Source organism: Vidua macroura, chromosome 6, assembly GCF_024509145.1.
Source record: "Vidua macroura isolate BioBank_ID:100142 chromosome 6, ASM2450914v1, whole genome shotgun sequence".
Taxonomy (NCBI): Eukaryota; Metazoa; Chordata; class Aves; order Passeriformes; family Viduidae; genus Vidua; species Vidua macroura.
This window is the reverse complement of record NC_071576.1, coordinates 26,902,828-26,925,210: the sequence shown is the minus strand read 5'-3', so window position 1 is coordinate 26,925,210 and position 22,383 is coordinate 26,902,828. Positions and strand designations below refer to the sequence as shown.

General features: G+C 35.9%; 1 protein-coding gene across 1 annotated transcript in view; it reads left to right on the top strand.

Annotated features, from left to right (window-relative positions):
• The window catches only part of NUBPL (NUBP iron-sulfur cluster assembly factor, mitochondrial), an 80,490-nt gene that overhangs the window by 15,489 nt on the left and 42,618 nt on the right, over positions 1-22,383 (top strand). Inside the window, exons 4-6 of the mRNA XM_053981546.1 lie at positions 2,086-2,176; positions 13,798-13,837; positions 13,928-14,018. Of these exons, the coding sequence (XP_053837521.1) occupies positions 2,086-2,176; positions 13,798-13,837; positions 13,928-14,018 (222 nt within the window). The remainder of the gene's footprint in view (positions 1-2,085; positions 2,177-13,797; positions 13,838-13,927; positions 14,019-22,383) is intronic.

The window sequence follows — 22,383 nt, the reverse complement described above, 5'->3', positions numbered from 1 at the left end:
AAGCAGTGCAGAAAAGTGCCAGAAACAGGCACTTTTCTTACTTTTGAAGAAGTGTGTAAGTTTTTTGGAGAAATGGTCAGGTTCATTGTATTAGTTTGGTAGTTTAAAATAATAGCTGAATTTGTAAAGTCCTCTAGGATGTTCTTCTCCAGTGTGGATCTATTTATTCTTTAGTTCAGGAAATTTTGGACACTTAGGTTGGATAATATCGACACAGTAGATGCAGTGCTGCTGACCCTCAAGAATCAGTGGCCTGTAGTGGTGAATACCTGATGATACGTCCAGGAGGTCATAAAGTCATTCTAATTAATTGAGGTAATTTTAAATCTTTAGTCCCTTTGGTCTGAAAGTGAAACTCTTTGAGTTGTGAGATCATTGCAGTCAATCAATAGTCACAGTCCTTGCACGAGGGGGAAAATCCTCAAGAAATTCAGGGGAAGTATGCCATCAGGTTTAAAACATATGTAGGTTTTTTAGTAATTACTTGCTTTCATTTGGGAAGGAATTAGATGGAACAGCCTGTAGATGATGTCTTGATAAGTTTGATTAGCTGCAGACACAGATAAAGGGACTGAGTCATGAATGTTTCTGACCTGTTAAAATATGCATTTTGTACAAGAACAAAGAAGCTTTACTAGTTTGTTTTCCATGTCTTTAGAGTCTAACATAAATATGGGTCTTTGAAATGTTTTTGAAATTGCAGCTTTCAACAAGGCAAGAAGAAGAATTTGTTACAGTAACTCCTGAACTTTTGTCTAATAGTTTTCACAAGGCATCATAAAGAAAAAGTGTTAAAAAAATCTAGGTTAAATAATCCGTATAGTTATATATGCTTTGCTCTGTTTTATTAATAAAAAGTATATCGAATAACCAAATCCAAATTTGCTTTTTTACAGTAAAAAATTTTTAAAGTACATAATAGGTCAAATATGATAATGCTTTTTTTTTTTAACTTACCTATCTTTCCCATCAAAACTGTGATAACAAAATGGCTTAATATAAGATACCAAATTAGGAAAGCATCACCTGAAAAATGAAGTACACACTTTAAAACACTGACAGAAGAAGTCTGATTTGGCATTGTTGGAAAAGCTCCTCTTGCTGCTTTAACCTTTCAAACAAGCTCTTAAACATACTTGTTTGCAATTTTGTAAAATGTTGAATACAGTTAGCTTTCTATATTAGAGAAACTTGACATTCAGCACTTTAAAGGGCGTGCTCTTTACTACTTAATTTGCAGAACTTAGAAATTGGTACTATGTCTTGCCATCTGTAGAAAAAGAGTTTATTTTCCACAAAATATGTATGTGTATCTATTAAAAAAAGAATATAGAAAGGAGTTTTGTAAGTCTAGACTACGTAGCTGAAATATTTTTTATTTAAAGTTTATTGCCTAATGTACCATATGTAGTTGAATAAACCCATTTTTAGCATACTTTTGTGTAAATGTATTTGATTAAAATGTTATGCCTGCTTAACTAGCTTCAGAGACATGCATTTCAGTAACTTCAAGATGTCTGCAAAGTGTACTCTGCCACTTAAATGGAAGGCAAAAACGGTTTTTATGTTTTTCACATTCTTTGTAATCACTAGTATGATTTAAGTTGCATTCATTTGCATATATTACAAACCGCCTGTTTTTTGCTTTTTTGGGTTTTTTTGTTTGTGTTTTTTTGTTGTCGTTTTTGGTTTTTTGTAACAATAAAATTTGATACCTTGTTTAAAACGTTAAGGTGTTAGTTTTGTATAAAAGTACATGGAATAGACAGAATGTTGGTTATAATGCTGGTTAATATAAAGTCTGTGGTCTGCAGTGTAAGTAAGAAACTGTACAAGTAAGAATTCTGTGTGGAGAATCTAGCTCTTATCAAGGCAGCTGACCCAACTTGTAGACATTGTTGTATTTCATTCATTCTTCAATTGCTATTTAGAGAGAAAGGAAACAGTGATAACTGGTATCTCAAATCAAGGTCTTATTTTTATTTCTTTAAACAGTATTGAATTTTGTTCAGCTAATAATACAGAAAGGAGGACATTTTGAAAATTACTTTTTTTCGCTTCTCTTTTTTACTTTTACTTTCACAGGTGAAAGAAGTTGGTTTACTTGATGCAGACATATATGGACCTTCAATTCCAAAGATGATGAACTTAAAAGGAAACCCAGAATTAACACCAAGTAAGTGGAAGGGATTTTTTTTCCTTGCTGTCTTTTCTGTTCAGGGATGAGCATGGTCCACTCATGGGTGCCTCCTTGGTGTGGCACAGAAGGGATGCAAACAGAAGATAAAGACTGAGTGTATGTATGTATTTATTTGTTTCTAATATTGAGGTTACTTTCAAAGCTGTCTTGTACAGCTAGGAGCATATTCAGAGTCCTGTTTTTTGTTAATCTTTGGTGTGTGCAGACTCATGGATTTTCACTAGAGACTCTGGAAGGGAAGGTTATTTATCAGTAGTTTAAAAATTGTTATATAGTATCCTACAGTAGATGACTTTCAGTTGAAGAACAAAGCCCATTAATCTAGGGAAAGAGACACTAAAAAGAAAAATCAGTAAGAGAAGGATCATTACTTGAGAGGCAATTTGCTTTAATGGTGTGGGCAGCCTCCCTGGTTTGTTGATGTTGTTGGATGAACAGAAAGGTCATTAGTATCTGGAAAGGGGCTCCAAAGATTCTCACAGTAAACAATTTGTCCTGGCTGTAACCACAGTGATTTCATAGTTGCTTGTATGAAATGTCATTCAAATGATTCTGTCTGATTTCTCTTAAGCCAAATGTGCCACATCACTTCACTCATTTGTATTTGAAGTTGTGTGTTTAGGAACACAGTGGTGGTCACTTCCCTACCAGAAGGTGGAAGACAGTAGATAGAACTCCTAATTTTTCTTCTGCTAGGAAGAATTCTGCGGAAACATAAATTCAGGTAGAGCAGTCTTCAGAGAAATAAGGTGACCCAAAGTAGAAAGATCCCATCAAGTCTGTTTAACTTTCACCCAGGCCAGCCAAGGATGAAAGTGAAGAATGGCTTTATCTTGATACCCTGTTTGTATGATGTTTGAGTGTAAGGGAGCGTGGTTTTTAGGGTGGTAGGGACCCTGGGGTGATAAGGTTTTTTTATACTTTTTTTTGCACGCAACCACATACAAAACTAATAGCACACTGTAGCAGCTGGTCGACACATTAAAACATGCTTGGATCCTTCTGAAGAAAGTACAGACTGGCCATACATGTTGTCAGGGAGAGATCAAGGACATCTACCAGTTCAAGCAGGACATGAAAGGGCTTCAGTGAAGTAATCAACTGCAATGTTTGTGGGCAGCAATAGGTAAAAGGAAAGTTAAATATTCCTTCTGCTTTTCATGCCATGATCTCTCTTTTTTTATTAGAGAAAGGTTTGGGTTGAAAGGAGCCTTTGAAGGTCATCTAGTCCCACCCTCCTGCAGTGAGCTGGAACATCTTCAGCTGGATCAGGTTGCTCAGGCATCCTGATCTTGAGTGTTTCATGTCTACCACCACTCTTGGCAACCTGTTTCAGCATTTCACTAGCTTCCTTGTAAAAAATGTCTACCTTATATCTATTCTGCACCTACCCTCTTCTAATTTAAAACCATTACTTCTTGTCCTATTGCAACAGGCCCTTCTAAAATGTTTGTCCCCATCTTTCTTAAAAGTTCCCTCTAAGTACTAAAAGGCTTCATTGAGGTCTCCCTGGAGGCTTCCTTTGTCTAGGCTGAACAGCCATGATGCTCTCAGTGTTTCATCATAGGAGACGTGTTCCATCCCTCTATATCTACTCTAGTATTGTTGTAGAATGTTCATTTGTAACTCATCTTAATTTGTGTGTGTATATGGCTATTACGGTTGTTGATATGTTCTCACCTAGTGTAAAGCATGCAGAATGAAACAGTGCCAGTATATTTAAAGGTTTGTTATGAAGCTTGCAGTATCAGCTTCTGAAACCTTAATGTGGCAAACTTAGAATTCCTTATATAATTAAAATTCTGTCTCCTTATGGTTATGCCCTATATTCTGGATAAAGAAAAAGTAATGTTTTTCCATGTACTGATGCACTGCATGTGCTTATACAGACAGCTATCAAATTGAGTACTTCCTATATTTAAGTACCTAGCTTACAAATGCAGGTTTTATTTAGATAAGTTCCTAAGCGAGGAGAGTACTTAGTTGTATTTGTTGGATTTTTGTTATATCTTTTGAAGTCAAAAGGCTGCTGAGCGATAAACACATAACTGAGCCTTTTCATGTATCATCAGTAGAATTTGAATTCCTGATACAAATGGAAGTATTCTTGCATTCACTGGTACTTTGAGCTCCATTGAGGATATATGTCATACAGGCTGTGTTTTCCCATACTAGATTTTTTTGCTATGAATTTTGTATTTGAAGTGCATTGTGCAATATGAACACAAAAGGGACTATGTTGTGGTGTTCAAATCTCCTCTTTTCATTTTTATGTGACGTTGACTTTGGTTTCTTCAGTTTTTCCTCACTGTCTGAAAAATGGATTAGATAATTTTGAATTCTTTGGTCATTTTGCTATGTATTCTGTCAACCCATACCTAATTTAAATCCATGTCTTGAGATGCAAATTAAAAAGCAAAATGCCCAGTTTATTTCTTATGTACAAATCAACTTGCTAGAAATGCAAGAACTTAGCACTGTATTCATTCAGATATTGAGCAGCTCATTTTTGTTTCAGTGACTAGATATTTCTGGTCAACAGCTGAATAGAAGCTGTAAGCTTTGCGTTTCAAGCATGTTTCAAGCATTGTTAGAAATGCAGAATTCAGTGTAATAGAAAAAAAGTTGAAGATTTCCCTGAACTGAAACTGCTGCTGTCATCTTGTAAGCGCTAACATTTTGATCACTGAAATACATTCTTTCTAGTTGTGTGGAATGCACAAGTAAATATCAGGATTTGAAGAACATACCTTTTTTTTAACAGACAGAAAAATGAATTTGTATATTTTAAAAGCTTGACAGATGACACAAGTCTGCTGAGAAAGACATTAATTTGGTATGAAAAATAAGGTAGAATTTGTATTTCAGGGGTTCTGTTCACTACTCTGTGTATTTTTAACTATTGAGTTGATGAAACTGAAGACTAACAGCAGGAGAAGTATTGTCAAAGGTGGTTTAATTGTGAAGTAGGAATGACATAGGAAACTTTAATTAAAGTTTAATCAAGGATTCCTTTAATGAGTGACAGATGGGATAGGCTTGCAAAGAGATGACCAATCATAGGTGTGTGTGTATATATGTATGGTACATATAGAGATGTATATAAATACATAGATATAAAAACATGTGTGGTTCTTGTATTTTGGTATAATGAGGTTTCATGTTGTCTTCTGGTTTCTTACTATATTTTCAAGAGTAAAACGAGCTCTGAAGAAATACTGCACAGCAACTGGGAGAGCCCAGGCAGTTCTGTGTTACAGAAGTGCATGAATTATGTCTACATAACAATAAGTCAATTAAAGACATTTTTCATAACATAACAATCAAAAAAAAAAGTTTGAAGTCTTAATGCTTTCTTCAGTGTGAGGCATGGATTTGGAAATGAATCTGTAGAGTGATCCTGGGAGGTTCTGAGCACTTTTGCAATCTTTGATTTCTGTTTCTTTTCTCACATGAAAGGGGATTAAGGATGCCCGGTACCATACAAAATAAGTCCATACAGGAGTTATTACTTCTGAATAGAAATTATTATGGTTATGCTTTAATTTAAGCATTCAAAATGAATTGGGAGTTCTTAGTGAGGAATCTGTATAAATGGAAGATACTACATTAATTTAATTTTGCAAACTGTAGTACATTGAAAAGTCTGCTAACATTTAATAGGCTGTCATTCAAAATACTTTAACTAAATCGTTAGGGAAATGTTGGTTAATAAATTCACCACTGAATTTAATTAGCAAAGGGAGGATTATCGAACTATGGAATTAATACTAACATCAGCTACAATATATATGCAGGGCAATGCTAATAGCATAAGTTACGAAAATATTATTTCTGTTCTTTCCCCAAGTAATTTACTTAAAAGCAGTTTTCTGGCTTAGTGAATCGCATGATTTCATTTTTTTTCCTTTTATATCTGCCATTAAACTAGGTGGCAGAGAGTAGAAACTATTATATTGCCAAAAGCACTTGCCATTTTGCCAGATAGATAAAGTTTCTTTATTTAGTTTGATTGTGAAGGTTTTGGTGGGTAAATCTTTGACAGGTGACTCTGCTCTTCTTATTTCAAAACTTTGTTGCCATTTTATGATAGCTTCAGTGTCCTTAATTTCTTAATAAAATAGTATATTCAGAAGATTAGTAGTAGACATCTGTTTTCACAATTTAGAATAAAATGTCATTTCTTAGAGAAAGCGACAGTGTTTGTGGCTGCCCCATTGAAACGAATAAAATTGCAGGAACTATAGAAATGGGCACCTGATTTTTTTTCACTGGGATACATTTACATATCTTAAGACTGTGATAGCAGACTCTCATAACAGAATGTGAAATTTTGAAATAGTTGTGACTGTTTAAAGATGTCTGCTGGAATAGTATTAAGGGATTGTGGCACATTCATTTGAGGGTCATAAATAGAAAATTTGGAGTGGACTAGTTAAATAGACAAAATGTTATTTAGCATAATTATTTTGGTAACCATGAAGAAATTTTTTGCTGTTTGCTAACGATTTAACTTTAAAGGTAAGGCTTGAAGTCTTGAAGTTGTATTTATCATGTTTGATCAGTGGAACTGCATCATGATTAATTAAAAAAAAAACCCTACATTTGATTCTTTAAAAGAAATATTTGCTGCTGATACCAGCTCTTGATTGGTGAGCAAGTAATTTTTATATTGTGTACAGTCTAATGATATGTTTCATTGATTCTGTTTTGAAAGTAGCCTGAACTGAACGCCTGTGTTTTATTTTTGGTGATGTCTTAGCCTAGTTTATCTGGATGGCGGAAGTACAGTAGTTCCATGTGTCTTACATGTGACAAAATAATAATTGAGTGTCGTAATTAATTGTGGTTTGTCTTTTGGTGGGTTTTTCAAATGTGATCAAGTTGTTGAAAATGAGAAGACTACTTGAGTGTTTTAATATTTTCCTTGACTATTGCCCTCAAACCTGTAACAATAAACCTCAAAGTGAATTAGTCCAGCTATTGTTGAGTTCACTTGTGGAGAAAATCAAAGACTTTGGAATGGAAAGGAGATGGCAGATACACAATTCTGCAAGTAATTATTTATAGACAGTTGTTAGCTGCTGTTTAAAAGGAAAAAAACCTCTAGGGAATTAATTTATTAAAATTTTGTTCTTCATTATACATAAATTCATACAATTACAAACAGTGTAAGATGAGAAATGTAGTGTAGTAATTAAAGCCTCTTACTGAGAGCAGTCTTTTTGGATAAATGGCAATCAAATTTTACTAAATGCCATTCCAGTATAAATTCACTGTAACCTGAAATAATTTGAAGTACTTGAAGGCAGATTTATATTATTCTTTATGTTGTTAATCCTGCAGTGCAGTAATTCCAAATTATTTGATTTGAATTGTGGCTAGCAGATACTATATTATAAAGTTTACTCTTAGAGATACAAATGTTTTTTTGGTTCAACTGGTATAAAAACTGGAATTAAATTGCAAAAAGCCTTTGTTATAGGAACATGATAAATACCTTCTTCATTACACATACATAGACAAAAAAATCATACTTTTGTAGACTGAACGCATTTACCATTTTGCTTATTTTTCAGAGGAATAAATGTTTCCGTTTCTCTGCTAAAAGAACAATGGAGTGCAACTAATTGAGTTTTCTCAATATATTTACCTTGCAGTTTCACTTTGTGCTTTTTTTTCTTTCGTGGGCTTCTTGCTGTATTCTCTTTCCTTCTCCTTCTCTGCAGTACAATGTAGTGGCTCTTTGTAATAGAGAAATGAAGCAGAATAGATCAAAAACAGGAAAAAATGTAGTTTAATTGTTTCCCTGTAGAGCCCAGAGGCCAAAAGTGACAATAAGAGTTTAAAAGCTAGCATCTCTTTCCCTTTGCTTTAGTTGATGGTCGTATCATTTATATACTGAGTGTGATGCCATATGGTGTGGGATATCCCTTTTGTAACTTGAGATCAGCTTTCTGATTGTGTATCCTCCCAGTTCCTTGTGCACCCCCAGCTTGCTTTGCTGGTGGGGTGACAAGCAGGAAAGACATGGACTGTGTAGCCACTGCTTAGCAATAACAAAAACATCCCTCTGTTATTAACACTGTTTTTGTCAGAAATCCAAAACACAGCCCTGTACCACCTTCTATGAAAAAGAATAACTCTATTTTAGCCAAAATCAGCACAATTACACATAATCATTTGAACAGTTTTTTTTCTCCTATGTCTTTTCACCTAAATTTCTGCCCCCCCCCCTCTTTTTTTTGGCAGGGGGATCTTGATTACAGTATTGAACCTAAAAAGGCTGAATTGACACACATGCATTGAGTTCTGTAGTTTTGCTTTGAAAGCAATGAAATCCCTAGTTAACTGGAATGTTTTTTTTTTTGAAGTTGGGTCTTAAATTAAAGCTGATGTGTAGTGCATCTCTGCCCCTGGGGTTCCTGCTACTCCTTGTTCTGCTCTGCTGTCTAGCACCCTGTTATGTGAGTGACCAGGGCAGTCCCCCTATCACAGTAGAAAGTCTTTGCTTCAAATGACATGAGCTTTCCCAAAGGTTTTTTGTGTGTCAGGACGGATGCCTTAAACTGAATGTTGGATTAGTCTATTTCATTCCTTGTGGATATAATGAACTAAAAGAAACTAAATTAGTCTAATAAAGCTTTTGATCCACTACAAATAAAATTTTAGGCTCCTTGGGGATCTGAGGGCATTTCAAAATGTGGGTTATTTTAGCAATTGTGAGGAAGACATTTGTGATGGAAGGTAATGGCATGATGCTTAAAACTAGTCCTGTGTTTTAAACCTGTTTTAAACCTATTTTAAACCTAACAAGTTAGTGCTGCTTTAAAATGTAATAAAGATGTTTCTAAATTGCTGTGCTCTTTACTTGTGCCAGATTTGCTTTTGAAGTCTTCCAGCAAGCAATTAGTTCTGTTGCTTTTAGGTAGGACTGATGAAGTCATATCTGCAAAACTGTTCTGTTAATGAAAAAGCTTTTACAGAGCTTTGTTTCCTCTGCAGTCTGTTGGGAGGAAAAAAAGTATAATACCTTCTCAGGTAATAGGACTGGTAGACCCTCTAAATATGAGAATCAAATCTCTTGGGAAAAGTTGCATTTCATTATGCATATATTTCTTGAAATTGAACGGTGAGCATGGAATTATGCTCTTTATGTCTCATTAGTAGTTTGCTTTGGTTAAGTATTTGGGAAGTCTTTGTGGTTAGATAATACTATTAGTGCAGGATGTAATGGGCAATCACAGTCTTCCTTGTGTGGAGCTCTTCAAGCTTAAAATACAAATTGTAGTATTTCTGGGGCAATCCTGCAAATAAACTTACAACACAGTGTAAAATCAAGCCTGAAGTCTCAATTAGTCTGTCACTTGCCATAGAATATTCTAGGCTTCTGGCATAAGTAGCTAAAACAATGATTACAGTTAAAGCAAGGATTTAAAATGTATGACTTTGACTAACCTTTTGATCATGACAGCATCCTTTACCCTCTTTCATAGATTGGTGTCACTGTTTTATTTCAAGGTACCTTGCGCCCCTATTGCTATTCATTCCTTTCCCCTCTGTGGCATTTCTTTCCTCTTTACCATTCTGTGGGTGGAATTCACTTGCCTTTGCTTAGGAAACCAGTACTACTTTAAACATGCCTGGAGTATGGTGTCAGGCTTCTAGCTGCCCCTTCAGAAGATATGTCTCTCCCTATGCCCTCTGTCAAATCTGCTAGCCATGTACAAATCTCAGCTCCCTAAGGCATCCAGAGTGGCAGGAGGCATCTATGTTTACACAAGTAAAGCCCAATTATTTTTTTACTCTACCTGTCCAATGTCCCCTCACTCCATCCCTCCATCCCTCACTCTTCTCCTTAGTTCAAATACTTGAAAACTCAGAGAAACTTTATTTAATAATTATAAGCTACCTTTCATTTTCATAAACAGTATAATGCCTTCTAAGGAGGTGTAGCATAATATCACAATCTTGTGGAATAACCTTCTTACTTACCTGATGGGGTAAGACTGAATGTAAACTTTTGCTTGTGCTAACGTATTTTTCAACAGACCACTTCCAAAAACTAAGCCAAGACTTGGAATGGCTCCTTGTGGCTTAACCCTGGGCTCCATCATGTGTAACTGTTATTTGGGAAGACAGAAACCGTAATGTTGAATGTAGTGCTGTTTCTTTTTTGTCTCCCCAGCTTTATATGCTGAGCATGAGGCCATATGGTGTGGGATATCCCTTTGCTCAGTCGTGGTCATATGTTCAGGCTGTGTCCCCTCCCAGTTTTTTGTGTAGTCCCAGCCTGCTTGCTGGTGGGGTGGTGTGAGAAGCAGAACAGTTTTAACACTGTGTTCATCACAAATCCAAGACATCTCACCATGCAAGCTACTGTGAAGAAATATAACTGTACTCCAGCCAAAACCATATACATATATATGTGTAATGTGATTCTGTATACACACCTTCTGTGCTCTACTGACCTTGTGACCCTGGCCGTTGTTGAACAGCTATGTCATTTTTTTTAGAGAAAACGTGGAGTAACTCAGTTACCTTGTTAGGATGGTCTGTTTGCAAGGCATGATTTGTTTGGGAAGAAAAAGCTTAGTAAAAAACAATTACAAAATGCATTTTCATCGATGTAATGAACATCCATCTTCATTACATCAATGTTACTCTTCCCCATGTGAGTAACAATTCAATCTTCAGACCAGTTCCAGAACTCTTTTAATCAGCAATCTCCTATAATGCTGTCATAAATTTGCACATCTGCCTTTTCTAGTGCCCTACTTGTATTCTATCAGAAAAGACATTTACTGACATGTCATTGGTGCTACATTGATCTTACTGATCTGATATTGTATGTTCAGAGAAAACACAGCAGTCTTTTACTTAGGGCCATCAAGCCTACTAGAAAATTGCAAACTAGGCTATTTTATTTGTTTCTTGGCATAGGTGGTATGGTATTGCTGTGTGTTGTGATTTTAAAAAATCTATTTTGTTGTGTGTTGAATTTTTGGAGCTGTCTGGTAGGCTTCTGATAACAGAAAAGTGTACTCTAAAAGCAATGGGAATTAGAGATGTTACTGAGATCTCATTAAGCTAAGTCTTCTTTACATGTTATGTTTTAGAAAATCTTCATGAGACCCACAGTGAAAGAGAAGGAAGGCCTGTTGCTTTTGATGAGACAAGGGTGATTACCAATGCCCACTGAAGCACTTTAGATTTGAGATTAGTTTTAAGAATGATTTTTAGCAGTAGGCAAACAGTGGGGAACTCTGCAGTATTTTGTATTACTTTGAAAATATGCAGAACATTATAGCCAGAATATGCATCAAGTTGTGAATTGTTCCTCTGCATTGTATAAATTTGATTAAATCTTGCTGCTCAGAGCATTTTATAGTCCTTGTTGTTAACCAAAGAAAATAAGATGCCGTTTTAGTAAAACGAAATTCTGCTGTTGAGAAATAAACCATGCATATATTTTTAAATACAGAGGCCCCTTTTTCTGCTCTGTAGGTCAGTGTTTATCTGCTCAGAGGAACTCTCCTATTTTGTTAAGGAAATGGAGACGTTGGAAGGTGTGTGAGCTCAGCCTGTGTATCTGGTCTCTGTGCAGAAGAAATTGTCCCTGCAGGTAGTGGATGTTGAGAAGTCTCTGACTCACATAGTGTAGAGCAGTTGGACTGAACTGAGAAGTGACTTCGTATTTTGGTGAACTTCCCAGAATAATGCATCTTTTCCATTCATCTTACTCTCCAGTTCCTGAGACTCATGATCGGCAGTCAAAGCTTGGCCTCCCCTTTTCATTTTGTTTTGTCTTAAAATTGTCCCTATTTAGTGATAAAAAAATGAAGGAAACCTTGAGTCTGTAGTGGTATACACTGTTGCAAAAACTTTTTTCCTATTTTTTCTTCTTTTAACCACTCTCGTAGGTAAATATGTAGCAATTTCTCTCAATACTTCTAACGGTATTTTGACTTGTGGTGGTGTATATCTTGTTTACTAGGACCCCAAAACAGTGCCTAGAGATGGCTCTAGGCTGAAGTTCCAATGTCATCAGCCTCTTTATAATTAAACTGTCCTACTGCAGGGGGAGAAGTAAGACTGATTGCTAGAAATGTGGTTAGACAGTATAATGCCACCAAAGTAAGTCCTGAGTCAGCACTGAAGAGCTGCACAAGTCAAGAAGAGCTCTATGCACTGGTACAGTGTATCAGTCCAAGCCAATCTCTTTTTCAGTAATAGCTCCCAACTCATCCTGAATGCAATAGTCATATAAGTGATTTGTTTATCTTCCTGTTTTGTTCTTTTTGATTTGTAGACCAAAACATCCAATTTATTCTCCACCATATTTCTACAAAATTACATGGCTTGAATGCTCACTTACTTGATTGCTTGAAAGCTTTCAACTGTAGAGTTCAGCTGTTTAATTTGTATGCTCTTCGTTGTTATTTTGTTTGAATTTGGAGTTCAGCTTTGAATGCACAATGTTTTTATTTTACTCACATTGTTTTTATTTTACTCTCTTTATGTATTTTACTTTGGGTGCATTAAGGATTTCTGTCAAAATCTATATTATAGTATATTTTCTATTGTTTAAAGTATTCTTCCTATTTTCTGCTAGTCCCTGCCTGTGCATGCTCTTCCAAGATATCAGCTAAACCAAATAAAATGCCATTTGTTCTTTTTTTGTGAGTGTGTGTGCCATTTTGAGATAAGGTGTGGATTTAGATGGTAGAAACCACAAGGAAGAGTTTTGGCTTTTGCGAGATTCTGTTTTGAATGCCTTCTTTTTTATTGTTTTGTTTGCTGTCTGCTTGCATGCCCCTTTGCCGGCAGAACAATTACAATATTCCCTCCCTGCTTTTTATTCTTGACACTGGAGGGTATAGGAATAAGAAGCGTGACAAGGACAATACATCTGCAATATTCAAATAAGCATCTTTTGTTTCTACAGAAATCTTAGATGTCCTGCAGGTTTCTATCAACCTGAAGAAATCTGGGACTAATTACCTGGAGCTGTTGACAACATATAGTTTAGGGGATGGCTTTTTTTGGTATCTCTGCTCTGGGGTTTCTGTAGCAGATTTAACATGAGACAAATTCCCCAAATCTCTGATATGTTAATGGGAATTGTCCTGTGATTAATGAGATTAGTGAATAGGGTAGATTAAAAAGTAAGAATTAAAATCCCATCATGTTATATGACTTTGGTTTTGTTCCAATATAAATGACTCAGCTTTTAGTGATTCTTGATAGGGAATCTATGCTTTTCAGCATAGGGATTTCATAAAAATAGATTGATATTGGCAGCACAAAGTGACAGTATATTATGGACAAATACATTGTTATTCTGGCAAAAGATGAATGGTATTAGTAAAATGTAACAACCTAAGAAAAGTGGAGTCAGATTCTTGGGCAGAATAGGTAAATCCATACATTTAATGAAGAGATGATGGGGGGGAAAATAAACAACTGTTTAAATAGAGAGGGATAATTGCTCTTAAAAGATAAAAAAATGTGTAAGCTTATTTCTTTAAAAAAACCCAAAATGCCCTAAAACCATCTCCCCTCCAAAAAAAAACCCCTTGTTTCTTTTGTTTTAGAAAATCTAATGAGGCCCCTTAAGAACTATGGAATCGCATGGTAAGCATATGTTTTTATTTAAATCAAGCTTATTTTCACATGTACTTGGTATTGTGCTGTAAAGCTCAAGTTATTGATTTGTTGTTTCAGCATGTCTATGGGTTTCTTGATCGAAGAGACTGCCCCAGTTGTGTGGAGAGGGCTCATGGTAATGTCAGCTGTTGAAAAATTGTTGAGACAGGTAAGGCTTAGTTATGTTTTTCTGCTTCAAAAGTAATAATTTATTCTGAAGTACATTTATCTGATACATGAGTATCTACAGTGGTGAGCATTTTTGTCTTGGTCTTCTTAAGTTCAGGTAAGGGAGGAAAATTGATACTTTTGTGTTTATCTATCCCTCTCAAACAGAGCTGTTGTTCTATGCCTTTGATGAGTTAATTACCCCAATTTGCCTTCCATTTCATTTATTTTTGTTTCTTTATGCAGTTGTTAAAAAAAAAAGCATTTTGTATTTGCCTAAGGATTTGAATGTATAGGTATCTATGCATATCTACAGCTGTATTTCCTTATGTGCTTGTTAATTCACCAGCACTAAGAATTTTTGGATGGCATTTGAAGTGACAGGTACAGGAAAATCATTAGCTACAATCTCCGTGTAATGCAGATGGATTGTTAGTTAATAAATCTTCTGGCATGTAGAAGTGGGATTACTTCTTTATTCTGTGGCAGATTTTTTTCCTTTTATTTAGAAGAGATCTGTGGAGTGCTAATGAGGCAGCTGAAAAAAATGCATTAAGGTTGCATGTTTAGACTTTGAAGTGACCCACATTTTTCACAGCTGACATCCATTCTAGGGATCTACTGTGTACAGCCTGGAGATTACAAGGTTTCTGTTTGTCTTCTTTAAATGCTTCCAAATATTGTGCTTCCTTACCGACTGAGAAGAATAATTTTTTTCAGCCTTTTTCCATTTTTACCGAATTCTCCTTTAGCACAGATTTTAGAATAGTGGCACTTACTGCTCTGGTGACAGAAACTGTATGTCTGCCAAAGTTTCAGGAAAAACATCTTTGCCTAGAATTGATCTTTAAAAGTAAGGGGTATCCATGCCAATAGCTGTGGAGACCATTCTGACCTCTTTGTGTGCTGTGTTGCGCTGTCTGGCTCAGGAAACTAGGATGTAAAACCTTGAAAGTAGAACTAAAGTTAGCACCTGCTGTATTGGCCTGCTCTGCCCTGGGAGATTGGAGGCTGGCAGGCACTGCAGTGCTGCTCCTCAGTCTGTGGTGTCCCAGATGGGGAGCGTGTGCCAGCATCTTTCTGCAGGGTGCAGGTGATGCTGTGTAATGAGCTCGCTGCTCCCTAGCAACCAGTGCAGTTACATGCTGGCCAGCCATGCTGTGGGAACGAGACAAGTCCATTAATGCTCAGGGCATCACTGATTTCCCTGGCAGTGAAACCTAGGCTGTGAAGGAGGAAGGCTTTATGGCTGAATTTCTCCTGCTCACGTGCATTTTGCTTCTGCGTGATGACCAGGATAGTCTTAAATGTGAGCTGGAAAAGTTTGCATCACCTCCTTTGAAGAGAAGCTCACAGATCACAAGAGAAAATGAGCAGGTCTGTCTGATGTCCAGGTGGCTTTAAGAATGGAAAGAATGCATGTTCCAGACTGAGACGTGCTATTTTGTTTTTAAAAACTGTAATCTCCCTTCTGCAGTTACCAGCCATTCTCAAAAATGGGTTAACTGTAGGACCAATAGTTTAATAACCTTGGACACCTAAACAGGAGAGAACCATGTGATGATCATTTTAAAGATATTATTGTTCTATTGTATATTATAAATAGTTTTGTGTTCTGTTGAGGACTTCAAAAATTTTTGTTTTGTCTTTATCTGTTCTGGTTGGTCTTAGCTATTACCTCTTGTTTTATAGGATAAAGTTGCTTCCAACAATTAAATACTTCTGCTGGTATTGAACCTTCTAAAACCATATTCTTAAGAAATAGCTTATCTCATTAGCTGCATAGAAACCATTTAAATTAGCTCCCTAATCTAGATTTGTAGTATAATGTAAGTGTAAGAAGTTCCTGTGCATTCAGACAAGCTAGTAAAATACTAAGTTCTTAAAATAGTTAATTCAGCCTGATAGAAAACATAGATGTTCCCAGATGTTTTCCCTAAAAGCAGTGGTGGTATTTCATATTTGTGTTTACTGTTAGATGGTGGAGAGGTTTTATAATTGTTTGATAGCATCAAGACTATGCATTCACTCTGTGAATAATTTTGGATGAATTTTGGTTTTTTCCATATGATTAAATATGCTTTTCAGAGTCTATCATGCTTCTGATACTGCAGTACAGCATTTGAATTACTTAGTTTCCAAATTCTGTAATGGGCACTTGTTGACTCATATGAGTGCCAGTAATGAGTGTTTCAATGCTTCTCTTACACTTGGAACTTCTAAAAATTTATGAAATTCTTTCTTTGCTAAATGTATTTGTTAAATACATACATAATGCTTTTTGTATATACTCGATCTCGCGCTTTGTAGTACAGGTTTATTGAATAGTGTCAGAGTGGTAGCTAACAGGCAATAATAGTGAAGTAGTGAGTGCTTGGTGTTTCTCTGGTAATGCATATCTCATGAGCAAGGATAGTTTTCTGCAACAGATCATATTGTTCTCCTTTAGCAGAATTTGAAGGAAATATGCCTTATAATACCAAACAAAGTAAACAGTTTAGGATGCTGTATTACTTACATTACCTATATATTGTTATATGTGTATCGAACTAGTATATAAATGAAAATATATAGCATGTTGATTCTATAACAAAATAATTGAGCAATAGAAAAGAAGGAAAGTGATGCTCTTAAGCTATTGAAAGAACAAGAAATACAGAAGGAAATGATATTTCACCTGTAGCGAAAGAGAATTTCAAACAGTAATGGAACATTTGATCTTTATAAACGTATGCATAACTTTCTGTTAAATATATCTCTAGTTTATATGTCTTGAAATTGCCCAAAATTTTGTTGTGTTTGAGAAGTGACTTCTTTGATAACATAATAAGATGTACTGTAGGCTCATTTGCACTTCAGGATGGTCTGTCACTTATCTGGGTTTTAACTCTTATTTCCCTGTCACAATTATCTTCATGTAAAAAGTTTTTCACCTCTGTTAACACTCTTGAATCTTGCTTGCCTGTAGGTGAGATAGAAGAGAGTATTTTTTTTTTTAAATTTAAGTTTTAAAAGATCGCTCTTTTTTCTGAAGGTATAATTACAGTCCAGGTAAGTAAGCTTTCATAGCTCTCTAGTGTCATCCATGGCACTGGGCTTTTTCTATGCAGTTTTCACTTCACTTGAGAAGCTGCCTACTTTTTTGTCTGGTCCCATTTACTTTGTTCCTTTACACTGTGTGTCTTGACTCAGTGTGATGGTATTTGATTCAGATTAAACAACCTACCTCAAAACTCATATCTTGCTGTATTTGTTGTGGGACTGACTTATGATGAACCTTTAGGCTAAGCACAGTAAAGATACAATTTTTTTTGAGAGTTGCCTAAAGCCTGTACTCGAACAGTAATGTGTCTGAAAAGCTGTTGAAGTAAGTATCAAGTAGGTAGCTAAGAACCTTAGACATAAAAAGATGATTTAAAAAAAAAAAAGAGACGGCAAGCAAAACTTGCTCTCTGATTTGAACTGCTTTTTCAGCAGGAATTTCAAATACCATTACCACTCTCCTATACACTGCATATGGCAAGTTTTCTAGCACCATTCTCTTTTCTGACTTAGGACATCTTGAGAGTTGATGGCAAAGGAACAGTTAGGAGGGTGCAGATACAAACCTCCTGTATGTCTTGGAATGTGCTGTGGCAATTATTCTGCCAGAATGCTCTTAGAAAGGAAGTGGCACTGTGCTGACTGCCAATTTACTATCTGCTATAGTCATAGAAGCAATACAAATGGAGGGGGTTTCCTGTTTAGAGAGTAATCAGTAAAACTTTTAATATTAAAAGATAACAGTTGATGGTTTCTCTGATCTTGGACTCACTGTCTTATTCTGTGTGTGTTACCTAGTTGAACTATCAGCAGAGAAGGAAAAAAAATCAATATTCTGTACAAAAGTCTGCTTCTCTTTTAAAAAAAAATGGGACTACAGATAAAATGCAAGTGCATATTTTATTATGTAATATTCTCCTTGTATCTTTATCTTGTATCTATCAATAGATAAAGTTATATCACTACTGGAAGCAAGCGTTGCCTACACAACATGGATTATAGATACTAACAATTCTGTTTTGTGTAAACAGCCCCCCTGAAACTAGCCTAGAAAGTCTGCTCTTTTTTCAAGGCATGGATTTCAGATGGATAAACACCCTTAATAGGATTTCTTACCCTGATATGACATTTTAACCTATGTTTTTGCAGGCTAGTCATATCTTAAGAGGCAGGACTATTGTATGTCTTCTTTATCATAGTTCTCAAGAATATCCAGAATATTTTTTGCATCTTTGGTATATTATGGCTATAAAGCAGAGCCTCAGTGCTTCTAAGTATTTGTGAATCCTAAAGGTTCCTTTGATGCACTTGATAAGGATGAAGCCATGTTCCCAGAAAGATGAAGTTTTTCCTGCATGGCTTAATTCTAATGAATCCCTAAAATGTTCTTATCATCAAATTGTAATTCCTCCAACTCTTTCTTCCTGCTTATTTTAGCACCACTTTAGTCTCTGTTTTAGTCAAGGTAGGTGATGAAAGAAAATCAAAATAAAACAAAATTTCACTGGGATGGATATAATTAGAAAGAAAGAATACAGGGAATTTAGTAGAAAGCAAATTAAATAAAACTTCCAATGCAGAGCCATTATCAGCAAAAGGAGGTGGAACCTTGAATTTTGATGCTTGGACAAGATTTATTCCCTGTAAATTCATGCTGAAAACCATAAATAAAACAGAAGGATCAGAGTTATTTTATTAGCTAATCCAGAGCTGAATAGGACTGTAGTCTAAAGATTCAGCCTTATCCTTTACAAAAAAACTTGATATCAGTTTATGTGATTATTTAATCTGTACATAATTTTGGAAATTTGGCTAGCAATGAGGACTGTGTGTGCTACTTTCAAAACCAGCACCTGCCAGAGATAGTGATGGTAGCAATTATATAGTGGAGTGTATGAAAGTATGTATATGTACTTGGACCGTTTTTGTAACATAATTCTCTGATGCTTAGTTATCATACATAGGTAGTTGCAGAGTATATCATGTTGTCACTGTGAAGAAAATTAACTCTACTGCAGCCAGAACCTGCACACATACTTTGTAGGGAATAGGGAAGATAGTGACAAATGGATAAATAGTCTTTAAAATATTGAGCATACTATGAGTTATGAGGTCTGGGTTATTTCCAGACCCCATATGAGAAAGCTGCCATAAAAGCAACCATTGTGTGAATAGAGCAGTAAAAACTCATGTTTGAAGATTTGGGATTAAGGTAACTTTGAAACAGAAATAGTATTTAATTTTTGGAATGCAAATACTATGGAGGCTATATTGTTTTGGGTTTCTGATCAGTCTGAAGCGACTCATCTCTATAGAGGAGATTATAAATACTCAATACTATTTTTGTTTGGCCACTAAGTGGCCTTACTTTCCTACAAGCAGTTGCTGCTGTTTGAGAAGTGTGTATGTAATTATTGGTATCATCCTTTCCACCATTTACATTGGAGAGGTAGCAGGTATAGATTGGGGCTGGAATTTCTTTAGGGGTGGTTTATATAGCTATAAGTTAATGCTGCACTTGAGAAGACAAAAATAGGCAAGGTATTGAGAGCAAATGTATTTATGCCTGGTAAAATAGCTACCAAGCTGCCATTGGCTGTTTTACTGTCCACATTCTAGGCAGCAGAATGTTCTGAATATGGTGTCTGTAGACATCAGTCCAATTTTCTTTGACATGTGTGTGCATAACACTCTTGTCTTATAGCTCAGAAGTTCTTCAGCCTGTAAATTTTCAGCTTTGCAGTGCCTTATGCGTTTGTGTGTATAAATGCATTTCTTATAAACGGAACAATGGAAAAAATAGGGGAAAGCTTTCTGCATTAGGAGGAACAATGTGGATTGGATTTGAAGCAGTAAACAATGAGAACATAGTCACTGAAGTAGTTAAGTACTACATGCTGAGCCATCTGTCGGATTGATGAGTATGGTTTCCTAAGAGTTGTCCTTTGGCTTCTGTTTGTGACCATGTATTGTCTTTTGCTTTACATTTTTGGGACCATGGAAATTTTGTTCTGTATTTATGCAGTGTTCAGCACTATAGTAAGTTATCATTTTTTGTGAGAGATGCAGAGACATACAAAGACTAGTATTTACAACTTCCAAATAAATATAAGTATTTTTCTTTGATGCTTCTTTGTATTTATAAAACCTTTTCTCTTTTGAACACAATACATTTTGTGTTCCTGGTTCTCACTGTCTGTTTGTATGAATGGTGTATATCTGTTAAGAATGCCTGAGATCATTGTAAATGTATCAGTGGCATTCACCATGACTGGTATTCTTCAGAACCTAAATCTCTTTTGCAGATACATACGCAATTGCTTAGCTTTCAATTGTACATGCTACCTTGCCTGTATATTCTCCAGCAAAGAGGCATCAAGGTGATACTGGGCCATGAAGCGTGTAATGTGCAAGGAGACACTGAGGAACTGGGTTTATTTTGTTTTGAGACAATTAAAGGGAGATATGAACTGCTGTCTTGAGCTACCTAATGGATACATACAGAGAAGATGAAAGTAGATTCTTTCTGGACATGCACATTAATAGCACAAGATGTAATGAATGTGTTGCAATATATAGTAAGAAATGTGAGGGGGGGTTGGTGGTTTGTTTTTTTACAGTTGAAGCAATTGCATGTCAGAACAGGTTGCCAGGAGAGATTCTCAAAACTTTTTTGGAAGATACTAAGAACTCAGCTGGGCAAGAATCCGAGTAACCTGCTCTGCTTTGTGCAGACAGAGGTCCCTGAGGTCCTTCAAACCTAAGTTGTTCTGTGAATCAGGGATTAGTTCCTGAATTGGCATTCCACTGCCTATTTGATTGCTGGTCTGTTTAACTCCATTAAAGCTCAGAGAGAAGAAAATGGTTCTGCCTATCACAGAAATCATTGGTTAGAACCCTCAGTCAAAACCTAAACTGAATGTAGGTGTCTCTCTAATATGACTGCCTTAATCACTAAGCGAGGGAGTCATACCATTACGGTTGCAGTCAAATGAGCATGTTTCAACATAATGACTGAGATCATCCTTTCCTCAGTAGCATTTGTCTCTTTAGACTGTCGAGGTGCTGAGGTGGAGACATAAAAGTCAAACCCAATAGGCCTTATTTCTTGAATGAGTATCCTTAATATGAACTATGAACAAAAATAGGAGAAATAAATCTTCTGTTTTCCTATCATACCTCTTGTTTTTATAGAAGTACCTTGATCTTGGAGAGGTTTGAAGCATGTGTTGATGTGCTGTCAGGCACTAAGAATGGAGCAGGGATGGCATAAAGAAGTTTTGCTGAAGACTTCTAGCAATTGTTTTGCATTAGCTTTAGTAGTTTATTTTCTAGGATGCAGGCCCCTATGAAACTCAGACTAAGAGATCTGGGCATTCTCTGTAGTGCATGGAGAAGCATACATTGATTTTGTTTCTTTCTTTGTTGAATCTTGCTGTCAGTGTCAGCCCTGAGTAATTTAAAGTCTAATTGCGCAAAGAAAAATGCAAAGATGGTAGGAAAAGTCATCTTTAAAAACCAAGTAGAATAAATCTTTTATGTCAGATTTTTTTAGACGAAAGGCAAACAGCAATGAGGGCAGGAGTGGACCCTGGAGACATGAACTAAAGGCTGCCATGTTTTTAAATATTTTCTAAACAGGAATACTGGTGATATTTATTTATATGGGAAGTTTCAAAATGTGGGCTACAGGAGAAACCTAATGCCACTCTTCTTTTTTTTTCTACTGACAGAGGGGTCTGTTCTTTCTTTCTAGCTGCTGTAGGTTAGATGCAAAAAAGAACAATGGTATTGCTGCACTGAATATTGGAGTGCCTCAGTGAATCCTGCCTGCAGGAATGTAAATTTAAACCAAAGCCTAGCCTGGAGCTACTGCATACCTGGGGTGGTGGGAATACATTACTTGTCATTTCCAGTGGTTATTATTTGAGAGATTATTTTCCCCTCCTGGGTTTATCTCCACACTCTTTGGCAGTGTCTTAAGATAATAGGTGCAAATTTGGATTTTAAGGATAGCAAAAACTTGTCATCCTTTAGATACATTTCTTAAACAAATTGGCAGAAAGTACCCCTTTTGCTGTGTTTCGTCACTTACACGGTAAATGTCAGAGATGAAATTATTATAGTGTGGGCAAAAAACTGTCTTATCAGTACAAAATTAGTGAGACAATATTGGTGGATGGGAGGGAGTAATGAAATGGGAATTAGAATGGTACATATTGGGTCAGGAGGAAGACAATAACAATTTGATGGCTCTGATTTTTTTGTAGCTATATTTTCAGCGAATTGAAAGGATGCCCAGAATAGTAATAGTGAATCAATGC